Genomic DNA, 16,994 nt, shown 5'->3' on the forward strand with positions numbered 1-16,994 from the left:
TGTTACATGCTTCTTTATGCCTGCTTGATGCTGGTTTTGCATTGATAATTAATGATTGACTTTGAATATTGGGTTTTGCCTATTGCCAGCTCTCATTGTACACTGCTGTCATAAATTACATCAAGAATATATCTCTAGACTGCCATGTACTTTTCATGCTAAATCATCCTGGTTTGATGTACTTTTGATGGTATCAGCAACCATGGTGTAGTCTTCCATGAAGACAAGATGCATAGGCAGCTTCAGAAGATAGTGGAGATACATAGGGTTATATTTCAGGAGGAGCCACAAGCTCACATACAACTAGCTGGAGAGCGTGTGGCAGCATTAAGTACTCATAGCCAGGGTGTTGGATAAAATGTTGGGCAGGCAATAGAGCTTACAGTGCGGCGTCCTACTACAAATAGACACCCCCCTGACAGATTTTAGCCCTTGATGCATTATGTCTTGGTTATAGATGCAGGAGAGTCTTTCAGTTATGATGAGGCTATGCTCTTATCAATGTTCAAATGAGTGCAAACAATGAGGCAGCATTGTAGACGTGGCTACATGACAAGAACTTCCACAAGATAGAGGAGATAGTAGTTGGGCCAACTACAATGATAAATAAGAACATTAACCTCACCATAGGTGTAGCAAATGGTGTGATATATAAGAAAAACCATATCGACACAATAAATGGAAAAATGATATCAAGAATCTAGGTCATGATCCTTTCAACGAACCAACAATTTACCCTGTAGCGCAGCAAGCACCAATGCAAGGCACTGAATAGCAAGTGATACCATAAATCCACATTCTCTTTGACCCTCGCATACACAATCATTGGTCTCAAATCGCAAGGAGCCACCATGAAACCAAAAAGCACTTCTACACATTAGGAGTGTTTATGCGCTAGGACTAGTATACGTAATGCTTTCTCGCATAACTAAAAGAAGAAATTTGAATATCATTGGCCTTCCAAATCCATCTGCCTTTGCTTCGACACCTTTTTTGATACCACGACTCAAGTGAAGAAATAACATAGCTTAACAAAAAAAAAAAGATTAAACACCACATTCTATCACTCAACAATCTCATATGCTTCTTGTAGCAAGTAATAAATCAAACTTATATACCTTCTTTCAATTTAACATTGTTTCTTAATAGACCAATGTCTTCTCCAAATTTTCATCTCCAACTAATAGATTTATTAACAAACAAATGTGCTTTTCTCATTTTCTTCTTTATAGATACACAATACCCGTTAAGGCAAAGATGGCTTCGGATGACGTACACACAAACCAAACGATACTTATTATGCATTTAAAAACTAATAGACTGCTTTACCTAACCACATTCATCTATGCATGCAGATGTTCCAACTATATATTCAAAACCATAAGAACACCTAGTGCCCTATCAAGAACCGTCTTGCATATATGCAAAATCATAGATACGTAATGACAAACTAGATGAGAATGGCAAATGTTGCTAGGAAAAAGCCATCAACGTATGTCAATGGCTTTACAACGTACAACGACCTCCAAAAACTGATGGTCACATGCACTCAGATTCTCAACAACAAACGGTGTCTCGCATTAGATGACAAGCTCGCAATTGGTACATAACCTCCTAAAACTTCGCAACCTTAATTTTTACTACAAACAACAATGCTAATGCACATGTACTTAACCTGTAAGATTCCTCAAATATATACTTAATAGACTCGAACTTGAGTATGAAGACACGATTGACAATCCACTACGAACAAGCACGGCCCAAGTGCTACTGGACATAAGAACAAATGGAATTGCAACGTACCCAATTGACTTGTTGCATTAGGGATTTAATATCTCGCTCAACCACTTGGTAGAAGTCACAAAAAAAGAAGGCAAGGACACACTAGAAGATTACATGAGAAATAACCATTACAATCACGGTCGTCATGACAATCCTGCAATAACGATCGAGAAGCTCACATACCTACTGAGAGTAGAGAGGTCTACACCCAGAAAAAAGGTTTCAACTTCGATTCATTCAATGACATAACCTACATATCAGGCAAGTTCTCAAACATGACTTCTTCTCAAACTTAAAAAAAAAAACTAACAATATCAACTTCTCTCACAAAAATGCAGACAGAAGCAAACTAAGAAGAAACCAAACTTCTAGCCTCAACCACTGCAAGTCCTGCCACTAGCTCAAGTACTTCCATATTGTCCGGTATCATTCACAACCAAGACCCAGGAGCCAGTCCAAAAGTGGCAATGCAGAGATACAAAAGCAAGTACTTCATCTATATCATAAGATGAGAAAAACAAAAAGCAGTATGTAGGACAGACGACGCGGACATTGAGAAAATAATCCAATAAAACTGAAGAAATCCCGTCAAGAAATTGAAAAAGACATAGAAACATTCCAGCCATTTGAGGATAACTTCAAGGTTAACATAGAAGCAACAGTTGCTAGCATAAACAAAGCTAGGAATTTTGAGCAGGCCACCATTCGTAAGAAAAATGCAGCCACGACAGGGTACAACAACTTATACAGACACCTAGTAAGATGTAAAAAAAGAATTATTTTTTGAAGAGAATAAACCTCATTTAACATACCAAAAAAAATGTGAATGTTAAAATTCACGATCAGTGACTCGAACTACATATGCATGCATATTCTCATTTCGACATCCTCCATGTATTTAAACAACGCAAAAACTTATCTACAAATGTACTTCACTTCAAAACACGACACATGTCTAAAGATCATCGATAAAACTGCTACATAACAAACATGCAAGAACTACATATAGAACTTCATACTCGTGTAGAGAGCTGCACTTGTCAACCTAGTTAAAATATGTGGCCACTCCTTACCCCACTCTTTTTAGTAAGGCCCCTATGATTAATAAAATCGAACGTTGTAAAAAGCTTAGGGCGATGTGACAAAATCCCTTAAAGCCCTAAACCCTTTCAAGGCTGTCTCTGCGCTTGGCATTCATGGCGAGGAAGCTGATCCCTCTTCTCAACCGGGTGCTGGTAGAGAAGCTCGTGCCTCCGACTAAGTCCGTGGGAGGTGTTCTCATTCCAGAGTCCGCCTCCGCTTCCAAGGTGTGTATGTCTCTCTCTACCTCTCGCAATCGATCAATCTTTCACAGCGGATCAGATGGTGACTCGGTGATTCGATCGCAGTAGATAGAGAGAGGCCCTGTTAAAGCAGACTGGGGGCCTTATATGCGATAGGTGGCTCGCGAGACCATTAACACATGAACTCTTAGTTCCCGAGATTCCAACAATATCATGAGCTTCTACAAAAGAGCTGCCACATTCCTAGCTTGTAGCTGTGGGGAATGGAGATTGCAGGCATGGGGAGATGCTTGGGACTTCTATCCGACTTTTTGCAGGGCGGTCAGTCTCAAGCCCCCCGTTGCTATGGGGTGGCTCTGAGCTCATGATGCTGACACTCCCACATAGGAATGACAGAGAGTTTTCCCACATGCTCGTGCACAAGAAGTTTGAGATAATTTCCCACTATACTTTCCACATTGTGAATCATGACAACATCATGAGCTTCTGCAAGGGAGCGACTGCATACCTAGCTTGATGCAGTTCAGGGAAGGGGCTGGCAGCTCGGGGTGCAAGCTGGATAAAGCACCCAGCTAGGTATGCGGTGCCTCTTGAGCTTCTAAGCTCATGATTTTGAACTCTCAGGAAAAAGAAGGGAAAAGAGCCCCTTTCCCAACATGGGAAATCGTCAAACTTCTTGTGGTGGTGGTGTTTGTGTATTGGGGGCCTGGTGGGTGGGGGGTGGTGTGCTTGTTGTTCCTGTCCCCCATTACAATGTGCCAGGTATGGGGTGCAGGAATGTTGCAAGATTTGGTGTGGCTCCCTTTCTGGATCTGAGGATCTCATGATGTTGACACTCCTGCATGGGAAGAATATAGGGTGTCACCCGACTTGAGTCCCTTCCCTGGAATAGGCTAGTGATGTTGACACTACTACATGGGAGGAACATTATTTTTCCCATGTCCACCATCCCACCATACTAACTTGCTCACTGCAACAAGCTAATCATGCCAACACTACTACGTGGGAGTAACATAGAGTTGCCTACATCGGGAAATTACTACAGCTTTTTGTTGTTTGTCCGTTTCACATCTTTTAACTAATGCTCAATTGGCTTTTTACCTGAATCCTCTGTGCTTTGGATTTTGGTACTGTTTCTTTATGGTTCATCTGTGTAAATCAGGTGAATGCAGGGAAGGTTGTTGCTGTTGGTCCAGGTGGCCGAGCAAAAGATGGATCACTTATCCCAATACTTGTGAAGGAAGGGGACACAGTGCTTCTTCCAGAATATGGTGGGAATCAGCTAAAGTTAGGGGAAGAAGAGTATGCCCCAATCCTTGACATGCTATGGTTTATGAGTTAGACATATCAATTCTCTTGTTTTATGTAACACAGGGTTATGGGCAGTTTTGTTTTAGTTTTTTGTGTGATGCATATAGAACTTTCAGGTTTGCCAGTCCTCATACCTTGTGCACCGATCATTCTAGAAGTCAAGTCATCCTTAACTTTTTTAGTGCTATATGGATCTATTTTCTTATATTCAGGAGGAGGAAGCTGACTATTCTTGAATAAGAAAATTACACAAAGTCTCATTCTATCTGAGCTCTACTAATGGTTGCCTTGCTTGATGTTTACAGATATGTACTGTATCGTGATGAAGAGCTTTTGGGGATAATACAGGACTGATTGATAGCAGTCATCCAGCTGTTCAGGGATTGATGATTAAGGAGAGTGGATACTGCAGGATAATTAGAAAATCTGTTCACAATTTAGGGAACTGTAAAATGTAACTTGAGGAAGCTCCACTCTATTTTCTACAATGGGGCAGCAATGAATTTTGATCAATATAAAAAGGCTGTGGTCAAATCTATGCGACTACTCATCCCTATGGCATGAAATAAAGCCTAGTAATTCAAAGTTTTTGTGGTATTAGTTAGTTTTTGTTATAATCCCTGTGTGTGTAATGAAATAAAGTTTACCAGGCTAAGCTTATTATGCAGCATGGTGATGATGGTTTGATGAGAAAGGCCTGAGTCTTGAATGTTTTTAGTGTAATGGTGAATAATAACCCAAAGGACGTGTGTGTTGCAGTGTGAGGAATTTGTGAGATAAAGCTTCCCTGAGGCCAAAATGTTTCTGAGAATGCCTTGAAATTCTATTTGCCTGTCTGATTTTACTTGAGTATCATGCAACCACTGGTTGAGAATAAAGCTTTCCTGAGGCTTTTATGTTTCTAAGAATCCCTTATTCACATTCCATGTGCCTATCTGTGTAACACTATTTTAGAGGGTGAGAACCTATCTGCGCTATAGTACGACCACTGCTAAGAGCATGCTGGTGTTTCACTAATAGCATTACTGGCATTGCCATTTGAACTAATTGTAGAAGAAAAGAAAACAGACATGGCTGAGAATTGAATGTCAAAGCTACAAGCCCCATAGCCCCAGTAAGCATTAAAAAAGTGCATCCTGCATCCATGTAAAGACCCATTGCTAACTGTTGAGACGGATACAATATGCTGAGAAGGGTCAGTGATGGTGTTCTGTTTCCCTTGTTTTGGGGTTGGTGTATGTCTGTAACCCTTTTGTCCTTGCTTCCAGTAGCCCGTGATTTCATCTCAGTGTCTATTTGGAGAAGGTGCACTGTTACAGCAAGCGTGCGTCCTGAGGGTTTCTGGCAAAGCTGTAAGAACTCGAGGAGTGGTAGTTGGAGACGATGATCAGTTTTCAGCGTTCCTTTCATAGAAGACCCTGGGTTTAATAGACTTCTCAATCAGCAACAAACAAAATTTGACTCTCAAGATCAAGAGTTGGTACCCAAAGAACTCCAGGTAGTTTCTTTTGAGAATGCTGTTTCTTTTCAGATCCTAGGTTGTTCACCAAATGACGACGTTAAACCAAATGCTTGAAGCACCCTTTTTTCCCATGGGCAAGTGAAGGTTTGAGCGAGGGCGTGTTGGACTCGATTTTGTTCTCTGCAGTTAGATTTCTCTCTTGGACCTGGTTTATCATCAAGCAAACCTTGGGTATATGGTCCTTGAATGACGATCTTTGAGTTGGCTGTAAGAACTCGATGAGTGGTCTCCCTCTCTTACCCTTTGAGCTATGGAAGCAAGAGAAAGAAGAGATTGAAGCAAGAGATGAAGATGAACTTCATCCTCACTTGGTCTCTCACTCAACTCACACACACACACACACACACACACACACGCACACACACATTCTTCCTTACTCTCAAGCAATGTTTATTACAAGATAGTAGACAAAATGAAGAGTAAACACACACAAGAATGAGTTCTCTAATCACTTTTACACAATATATATACTATGATTGGGGTCTCTACTTTTAGTTGGGTGCCCTTCCATTTTCCATTGGGCTTGTGACTAGTTAGTCCTTTGCACATATACTAGCTTTATGTGGTTATGGGTTATATAGAAGCAAATAGAGATTGTTTGTAACCCTCACATTCCTGGTGAGTCTTTTGATATAAGTCTAGGGATTATTTACAATTTGCATGAAAGTGAGTCCAACTCTCATTGAATATTTATAAAAATATATCTTTTACTTAGGAGTGATGGGTTGAAAAATACTATATAAGCACGTTATAGGTACATGCTTACAATAATGCATTGAGCACTTTAAATTTTAACAAACTTGAAAATTGATTAGTCCTCTTTGCACCTTGATTTTGGGCTTTCAACTTGTCTTCCAAATTGACTTTAGCAACTTTTCTCTTGTGAGGGTTAACATTTACCCCCCTTGTTAGCCAAGTGTTAGCACCATGGCACATTCCATTAGTGTAGTGTGGTAGTCTTTAGAAGATCTAGGTCGTGGATGTGCATGGAACTAGATGGATGAAAGGATAATGGAATTACCGGTTATTAAAGTTGATGGTCATTGCGATCCATCTTTAGTTTACATGCACAAACAATGTGCTCCTTGGGGATGAACTTATCTAACTATGAAGTGGGGTGGTGCATGTATGCAAGTGCAACTAGGAGAAGGATCTAACATTGAGTTGTAGAAGCTCCTTTGTATGTGTCCCATAGTAGAGGACAGTTGTGGGAAGGATGGATGGTGTAGTGGGATTCTAGATGACAAGTCTATAGAGTAAGCCTATGATATCCTACCCTTGAGTTGCCCTAAATTTGTGTAGTGCGAGTGGAGCTAGGGGGTTAGAGATGAAGTCGATTGGTTAAGCCACTTGTTGTCTCTTAACTTGAGGATCCAAAAGTGCAATGCTTGTCAGTGTATGGTCACTGCGATCCATCTTTAGTTTACATGCACAAACAATGTGCTCTCCTTGGGGATGAACTTATCTAAGTGGGGTGGTGCATGTATGCAAGTGCAACTAGGAGAAGGATCTAACATTGAGTTGTAGAAGCTCCTTTGTATGTGTCCCATAGTTGAGGATAGTTGTGGGAAGGATGGGTGGTGTAGTGGAATTCTAGATGACAGGTCTATAGAGTAAGCCTATGATATCCTACCCTTGAGTTGCCCTAAATTTGTGTAGTGGTGGAAGTGGAGCTAGGGGTTTAGGGATAAAGCCGATTGGTTAAGCCACTCGTCGTCTCTTAACTTGAGGATCCTCAAATGCAATGCTTGTCAGTGTATGTAATCCAAATTGGAGCTTTTGCTATCTTTTTGTTTATCTTTTTTCTCTTTTGAAATTTTTGAATTTTTCTTTACCTAACACTAAGCTAGTGTGATGCATATTCAAGTGCAACTAGAAGGTAGGCCTAACACCAAGTTGCTTGGTATGTGTCCCACAGTTGAGAACCTAATTAATAGAAGGATGGGTGGTGTCGGGGAATTTAGGATGGTAAGTCTACTAAGAAAGCCCAAGGTGTCTTATCCTTGAGTTGCCCTAAATTTGTGTAGTAGGGGAAGGATGGGGCTAGGGGTTTAGAGATGGAGCTAATTGGCTAAGCCATTGGTTGGGTGTCTCTAACTTGAGGACTCTTAGGTGTAGTGCTTGTAAGTGTGCCTAATCTAGGTTGGAACTTTTGCTATCTTTTTGTCTCTTTTTTCCCTCATTTTTTAGCCATTTTCTCTTGTTATTTCTTTTTTCACTACATAAAATTAGAGGTTACAACTTAGGGAGTGATATGAGTATTCATGATAGGCAACTTCAACTTAACAAATATTCTTTAAGTGACTCTTGATAGAATGGTGCAAAGTTTAAGCCTAGACTTGTTGTCTTGTATTTCTACTAAGGGGTCTAGATTGAATGATTGGCATACTAAACCACAAAATAATGCTATGATATTTGATAACAAGTTAGGTAGACTGAATTGACTAGAGTCATGAAGCTCTTCTTCTCGTAGAACCTTATCTAGTAGAGGGTGGTATTGTAGTTCTAGTGGAGAGTCCAGATTACAAGTGATGATGATTGTCCTTAGAGAACTGGTTTTGCATAGTAAGTAGGGTCATACTTGTGTGCCTTGATATTGCTTAACATTAGTCATGAGATGGTTGCTAGCACAAGCAATTTCCACCCAATGTTTGTAGCACCCTCTTAAAAAAGGCTTTGTAAATTAGACATTTGCTTTATCTCCTCAAATTTGGACTCATCCTTAATCTTTTTCACGAGTGGATAAGGATGAGTTGAAGAGTCTTTCATTCTTCTTTGTTAGGGCATTTAGAAATTCCTCTTAAATCATCATGCTTTTCGAAAATATGTGTTAGTAGTCTTCTTAGGAAACAAATCAACCCTTAAAAATATTATAGTTTAAGAGGTGGGCCTTTTGGATTGTCTAGTAGGAGGGTATGATGTTGACATATATGGAGGATGAATCTTATCTCTCTAAACCTTGGGTTTTTTATCTCTAAACCTTGGGTTTTTTATTTAAAAAAGAGGTTGTGGGGGATTTTAAAAAATCAGGAACAATAGTGCATAAAATTTGAGTATCTTTATCCTCTTATGACCAAGTTTTTTATGGGTGTTTTTCAATTTTGTTTTTCTCCTTCCATAGAATCCATAAAATCAATTTGACCAAAAAATTGTGCAATAAACTCCTTTCTCTCTTTGCTCCATTTTGGTGAAATTTCATTGTCATTAAAGCTCTGTATTAAGAGTAATTAGGGTTTTGATCACTTCGCTTACCTCTACAATTTCTTCTCTAGATAGCTATAGATTTCTTTGTACATTTTCTCATTTCCATTGTTTTTTCAATAGGTTTTGATATCGATTCTAATTCTTGTTGTTGTCTTGTTGCAAAGATAATTTTGGGCAAGAGATATAGGTGCTTCTTTGTGTGTGTGTGTGTGTGGTTTCTCTTTTTCTCGATGTTGGTTCTAACTCTTGCTATGGTTTTCTTGAAAAGATAATTTTGGGAAAAACACACACAGGCACACACATCATTTCTCTTTTGCTTGATATTTGTTCTAACTCTTGCTCTTGTTGACAAGAGACATAAATGGTCAACTCTCTCTCTCTCTCTCTCTCTCTCTCTCTCTCTCTCAGGTTTCTTTTTTATGATATTTTAAGTAGAGCTTGATGTTACTTCTAGTCCTTGTTGTTGTATCCTTATAAAAATCTTTTTGTTCAAGATTGCATAGATGCTCATCTCTTTCTTTGTGTGTGTGTGTGTGTGTGTGTGTGATATCTCAATTTCTCACTATTTTTTAGTAGAGTTTCGTGTCAATTCTAACTCTTGGTATTGTCTTCTTGGAGAGATCAATTTGGGAAAGGTTCCATAGGTACTCATCTGTGTGTGTATGTATTTGTGTTTTTTCCTCTTTTTTGCTATTTTTACAGTAGGATTTGATGTCAATTTTAACTTTAAAATTGATTGTTGTTGTAGTAATCAACATAGGTAGGGAAGAGATTCTATCTTCTATTCTGCAAATTAGTTTACAAGTAAATTTACCCTCTTATATATTGCCAAAGCTCATATGACCAATTGGTTATTTTTGGTTAAGAAAGATTGATGTTTTCTTATATCTATCATTTTCAATAGGTTTCGATGATCATGATTTTACAATCTAGTGTTCTGGTAGTAAACAACATAAGGTAGACTAGAGATTCCATCTTCTCTTTCTAGAATCAACTTATCAATAAATTTTCCATATTTAGCATTGCCATAATTCATTTGAACTATTAGTTATTTTTGGTTTCTATTGAAATGCTATGTTTTAGTCAATATGTAGGTGCAATACAATGTCTAGATGAAGGACACAACTCTTAATCTACTTTGCTATGGGGAGTTCTTCCTTTAGGCCAAATGGATGAGGTGTAGTAGAGGTCAAGGTTCAAAAAGTCTTTAAAGTGATAGTCCCTTGTGCATATTCGAATTTGCATTCCATTTGGCTATCATCCATGTAACTCATGTGTCACATCACCCATATATCACATAGTGCATTGAGTCATAGAACATCTTAGGTGTAGATTAAAAGTATCCATTTGGATCTACATGCCATTTGGTTGCATCCTTGTAACTACTACAATGTATGCGATGTATTGAATCAAAATAGACTTTGTTCAATATAATGAATTCTCTTATTACAAAACTATATTTCTAAGTATTTATGTGCTATTTGTTCCATTCTGTTTCATATACAAATGATGGTCAATGTGATGGTTTCAAATTCAATCTATGTTTGAATCGATGTATAAATGTATATGTCTAGGTTTGATGCTTGGATTTGATTATGAAAGGGTAATCCCTCTTGATGCCATAGTCAATTCTTACATCAGATTTGTGATTATTGATTGGTATTAAAATGCATATTGTTTAGGGTTTCATATATAATTCTTTACATGCATTGCTTAGGTCATAATGTGAGAGAGAAGAATAAACATTCTCTCAATAGAAGTGCATAATAGGAAAGATGAGGAAGGAAAGTGGATCACTTATACATACGATTGTTCATCTTGGGTGCACATGTGTCCAAGTATGAAGATGGCTTTCAAGTGAAAGTATTTGTAATAATTGGAGATGTGTCCAAGCATTAGAAGGGTGGAATTTCAGCTCTGAGACAAAGGAAAGTCAATTCTCACCTTTTAATGATAGAGGCGTTGGTGCAACATGTATTCATGCACAAAGAAATACATGCAGCATCCACAATAAGCATTCAACAAAACATTGTAATACTAAGTCTTTACATTACATTTAGAATGGGCAAATTGATGATATCTATACGATAATTCTTGTGTTTACAGAAGTATACCCTTCAAATTACCACAAATGACAAAGTATCGAGAGATTTATAGGTGCTTTGAAGTGCTACCACATCAAAATTGATCAATTACTTTTTGAGTGGCATATGCCCTAGCAGTTTGTAGATGACCTTGTTTCTTTCTATGATTCCAAGTATATACCTAAGGGTGGTGAAAAATATGGAACCCTTGAGCATATGCAGGTATCAAGTCCAAATAGCATGGAATGGCCATATTTTACAAGTGCAATATTGAAATCTTAGCAAACATATTGAACTAAAAAGTGCACTTGAGTTGTTTTATACCAATTGCAATCTTTATGCACATGTTCAAGGAATTTGAGGGCTTGAGATGTACTAAGAGCACATATGCTATAAAAGTAAAAGATCCATAGGTAAAACTTGGATATGAAAAATCACTTATAGTCCTAACACAATAGAGTATTGAGTCACAACAAGGAACATATATTTCAAGTAGAATTCTACTCTCTAAAGTAAATACACTCTCATTTTCTGATTGCTTAGCTAACTTTCTACAAATACTTTGTCACATGACAAACTTTATGCTTGGTATTTAAGTATCACATGTAGACTAGAGAGGCATAGATAAACACACAAAGATATAAAAGAAAAGCAGGTAGCTTAGTGTGTGAAGGTAGGATGGATAGATACATAGAGATGTCAATGAAAATGGAATAGTTGAGTATGAAAGGTAGAGTACACATGCACACATAAATGGTATGATCTTTTACCTTCAAAATATTTATTCAAGCTTTGCTTTAGTGTGGCTATTTTATATTTCCTTGATTGGGAGGTGTCTTTGGCTTTAGAAATAGTAACAATTGGCTATTGTCTTGGTTTTGGGTCCACTTGTTTTGGTGTACTACTATCCCTAGGCATGGGTGATTCATTTTATTTTGATGGAGCAATATGAGTAGCATACATGGTTGCTATTATGTATCTCAAGTTATGGATTTAGCAAGTTGAATATGTTAGTCATTTGGTTTAGGCTGCATGTTCTAAGTAATAGATGAGGGATGTTGTTGATTTGGCTATGTGGTTGGCAATCCTTGTAGGGTTTATGGTCATGTGCTTCTAAGGAGTTGTAGTGGGTTTAATACATATAGTCATTTATACCATTTTTTTAAAGATTGTAGCTTGAGAACGAGTTTGGTTGTGAGCTTTTGTTACATCTGTGCTTTAATCATTTGGACATGTTTAGGGTGAACAATGTGAAAAATGATGGCATTGAGGACTTGCAAGGCTTTCTATCTCTAATATAATTCATGATGCTTCTAATCTTATGATTGCATGATTGCTTCTACAGTTTTCCTTTATCCATTCATATGCTTGTATATAAGTTTCTCTCTTTTGATACTAAGTTAGTTGGCATGCCAATGAATTACACCTCACTCCATGTTGTTTGACATCATGCATTTGAGAGAGAGAGAGAGAGAGAGAGAGAGAGAGAGAGAGAGAGAGAGAGAGAGAGAGAGAGAGAGAGAGAGAGAGAGAGAGAGAGAGAGAGAGAGAGAGAGAGAGAGAGAGAGAGAGAGAGAGAGAGAGAGAGAGTGTGTGTGTGTGTGTATAAATGTATGTGTGTGATGCAAGAAGGGAGGAATGGAGGGCTATGGTGGTATACTTGAAGCTAGCCTTCCTTCTCTAAGAGTGTGGTAAAACCTAATCAAGGACTTAATTACACTAATTAATAAATGAGCATAAACTTAAATGCATACACTACCTTATCAATCTTGGACAATAGACACTCGGTTAGCCCCAAAACAATATTTCTTTAACTTTAATTCGTGATGTATTGAGTATAACTTGAGATTTCACAATCTCCTTTTTTGAGCCAAAAGCCTCTTGTTGTACAAACAATCAACAAGCAATTTGGGCCAATTGCCCCTTGATTTTTACCCAAGACTTGCACAAATGAAACCACCAATTGGCCAAAAGTTGCCCCAGTTCACAATGGATGGCTTGGCATATGAAATCCCAGTCAATTCCAAAAATTTTAGGTGTAGATTTTAGTGTACAATGACTTCTCCTATCGGCACGAGTCCCAAGGTGGCTACTAAACCCTAATTTCTCCAAAATTTTTGGGTTTATAGTAGAAATCCCTATGCTGTCCCCCAATTTTGGCTAAGATCCATTGAGAAGGGCTAAGAAATGCTAATATCTTTTGAGAATTGACTAGAGAAGGTGAGAGAGAGCTAAGATGAGAGAGAATTTTACTTTTCTTTGCAAGAAAATTCTAAGTTCTGCCTATTACCTCCAATAGCTTGCATTTATTACAGTCACCTATACTGCGATGCACCTCTAAAATGCTGTCACCTAATCAATAATGCTATTGTCAACCCTTGGAAGATGTCCCTTGCTATCCCTTGCCTACGAAGGCCCGCAAATGACTATCTTCCATAGTAAATTGTTGTTCTTTGATCATAAAATGGACCAGTAGCTCCTTCCCTCTCTGTGTCTTTCCTAGACTGTAAATTAACTAAATGGCTTAGACCCAACCCCCAAAAATATTTTCTCAATTTGCATGGGCATTTTTCCAAGTGGTAACCTTCTAAACACATTTTTTAGCATTATACAACCATTTGATTAATTTTTAGAATTAAATACTCTTAAAAATTAATTTTAACACTTTGACCTTGCCCAAAATTAGATATGCCCATACATAATGAATTTGGCTAGGCCATTTGCAACCTAGAGTGGTCCCCAACCTCTATTGACCCTTAGATTGGCATTTATTAATTAATTAATGCTAGTCCTTAGTACCACCACCACTAACATTTATTGGCCAAATAACTATCCTAGAGTCAAAATTGACCACCAAAATCAAGTTGGTATAACTTATTACAACTTTTGCCATTGAGACCCAATGCATCCCTGTGGTCCTTGGCATGTTACCATGAAATAATTGCCATGTGTATCACATGTGCTAAACAACCTTACACATTTGATTAATAACTTAAATCAATTGTTATTGGCAAGATTAAAGCATCTCAAAATCTTATGTCCCATGATAGGTCGCCTCCTTAAAATCCATGCAATTGTCCTTGATTGCTTTGCATTGTGCCAAAGGAAAAGCATGCTGTATTGGAATTTCCATAAAGCATCATAGTTATAGTATTGGCCGCTGCTGTTTAACCATGCTATATGCCCAAAATCTTACTAAAAATTTCCAACCAACATAAACATAAGATAATACTAAGAATTAGCTTAGAATTGTTGCTAGAAACCCATTGGATGCATTCATAGCTTATGTTTCTCAATTGTTCTAACTTCACAACCATTATAAAGCATAAAATCAACATAAATCATGGTTGAAACTGTCAATGGCATTCACAAACATGTTGTTATCCATAGAATCGGCTATAAACTATTGAAAAATAAGCATAATCTGATCATACATTGATCATTTGCTAATTTTATAAGTGAAAACAAACTACTGTAAATGTAACCCCAAACTTATCACAAACTCATTATCAAAACTGATCACTAACTAATGTAAAAATTGATGCAAAACTGATCCCAAAAGTGGCCATAAACAGTTCTCAAACGAATAAAAAACCAAGCTAAAATTGATAATCATAATTTGATCTCAAAAGTAAGGCAAAAGCTCATGCCCATTTGATCATGATCTGATCCTAAATCGATGCAAAAGTATTAATCTCATAGTTGCAATAACAACCATACTCATTTGCATGCATCTCACAATGGCTAGTACATTGAGTATTGACCTCTGGCATATTGTTAGCATAGTACCTTGGATGCATGCTAAATACATCTGAGATCCACTACATACGAGAGCTTTCCACAACTAGAAGAGTGGAAGTGCTACCTCCCCCTTGAGTATTAGACAGTACTCTAGACCCTTACTCTGTTGAATCCAAACTAAATTTGGTTCTCACTGAAAGGCATCTAGGTAAAGCTGCAACAACTAAGGATGGTTTGCCAAGTTATCCTTGTCACAGGAATCACATGGTGGGGCGACTTGCTTGAGTTGCTTTGCCAAACATACACCATACACATAAGAGGAAGCACACTCAAGAACACAAGAAGAGAGATGGAGGCCAAAACATTTTCTTGATGGTTTCTTCTTCTTCTTTCACATACAATACAATGTACACAAAGTATAGATAAGATACAACATAAAGGAAAGTGGCGTACTAAGTCAAACAATGCATAATTAACTATACTGATCGACTGATGCTATAACTATGCCAATTGTAGGTAGGTGTAATAAACTACATATAATAAGTGACAAGTCAATGGCCATGTGAAGATCATAATGACCAACTAACATGCTAAGTGTAGACGTGCGGATCCATCTAGCTAGGTGGTCCATCTTCAATGTCCTCACGTATTGAGCTTACCATCTCAACATTCCCCCGTAAGCTCAACTGTATCTTTGCAACTCCAAGTAAGCTTCAAAATTTTTGAAAATTCTCTACACCCAATGCCTTTGTGAAAATGTCAGCTATTTGATCCTGTGTGCTAAGTGAATCTCTCTTGCAGGTATCTTCTCTCTCACAAAGAGGTAATGCACCTTAACGTGTTTTGTCCTAGCATGTAACAGTGGGTTTCTAGCTAGTTGTATCCTGCTCATGTTGTCATAGTGAATGACAACTTGACCATCTCCCTACACATCCAAATCACCAAATAATTTTCGCAACCATATACCACCTCACATGTTGCCATAGTACCACATTTGTACTACTTAGCCTTTGTACTCGAAAAAGCAAATGTAGGTTGATTTTTGCTACTCCACATAACTGTTGTACTACTAAGGAAAAATATGAATCCACTCGTAGATCTTTTGGCATAAATACTACTAGCCCAATCTACATCCATGCATCCAAACACATGTATATCCTTACCTACCTCATATAAAAGTCCATAACATGAAGTGGACTTCACATACCTCAATATGCGTCTAGCTACATCCAAATGAGACTTTCTAGGCATATGCATAAACTAATTAACAAGGCCAACAACATAACTTAAGTCTAGCCTTGTGATAGTTATATAAATTGGACTCTCTATTATTCTCCTAAATTTAGTTGGATCTTCTATCTCATGCCCAACATTAGCACTCAACTTCACACTTCTCTAATGATATTGAAAGAGGCTTACATGTTGTCATACCATACTTGGACAACATATCCAAGCCATACTTCCTTTGGGACAACTATATACCATCATCACATCTGATCACCTCAATACCAAGAAAGTACCTTAGCTCACTCAAATCCTTCATCTCAAACTTCTTTTTAAAAATGCCCTTGACTTTATCAATCCCATTGTCTTACTGTTACCTGTAATAATCAAGTCATCCACATAGATGACTATGATGACCAAGCCTGCATCTCCCTTTCTCACATAAAGTAAGTAATCAATATCAGAAACATAAAAGCCAATGTTGACAAGATACTCTCTGATCTTGTCAAACCATGCTCTAGTTGCTTGCTTTAGTCCTTATAGAGTGCCTTCTTTAATCTACACACATATGTGGGATGCTCTGAATCCTCATAACTTGTTCACTATTCCATACACACCTCTTCTTGCAATTTACCATGCAAGAAGGCATTCTCGACATCCATTTTTTGCAAACTCTGACCTTTGGCTGTTGCCAAAGTAATCACACATCTAACCTATTCTAACCTTATACTCGCTAACATAACCATTTGCGTTATGCTTGATTTTGCAACCAATCTAACCTTATACCTGCTAATAGAAATTATGCTTGATTTTGCAAATCCACTTACAACCAATAGCTTTCTT

The 16,994-nt window shown here is 37.8% G+C and overlaps 1 protein-coding gene across 1 annotated transcript; it reads left to right on the plus strand.

Annotated features, from left to right (window-relative positions):
• The first annotated feature begins 2,913 nt into the window (after nucleotides 1-2,913).
• On the plus strand, nucleotides 2,914-4,912 carry LOC148008919 (10 kDa chaperonin, mitochondrial-like). Its single transcript, XM_087673914.1, has 3 exons — nucleotides 2,914-3,089; nucleotides 4,228-4,367; nucleotides 4,682-4,912. The coding sequence occupies exons 1-3, from the start codon at nucleotides 2,979-2,981 to the stop codon at nucleotides 4,728-4,730; spliced, it is 300 nt and encodes a 99-aa protein (XP_087530040.1). The 5' UTR covers nucleotides 2,914-2,978; the 3' UTR covers nucleotides 4,731-4,912.
• The last annotated feature ends 12,082 nt before the right edge of the window (nucleotides 4,913-16,994 follow it).

This window comes from Lygodium microphyllum, unplaced genomic scaffold (assembly GCF_053477565.2).
Source record: "Lygodium microphyllum isolate KBCC unplaced genomic scaffold, Lygodium_microphyllum_v1.1.10 scaffold_46, whole genome shotgun sequence".
NCBI classification, from domain to species: Eukaryota; Viridiplantae; Streptophyta; class Polypodiopsida; order Schizaeales; family Lygodiaceae; genus Lygodium; species Lygodium microphyllum.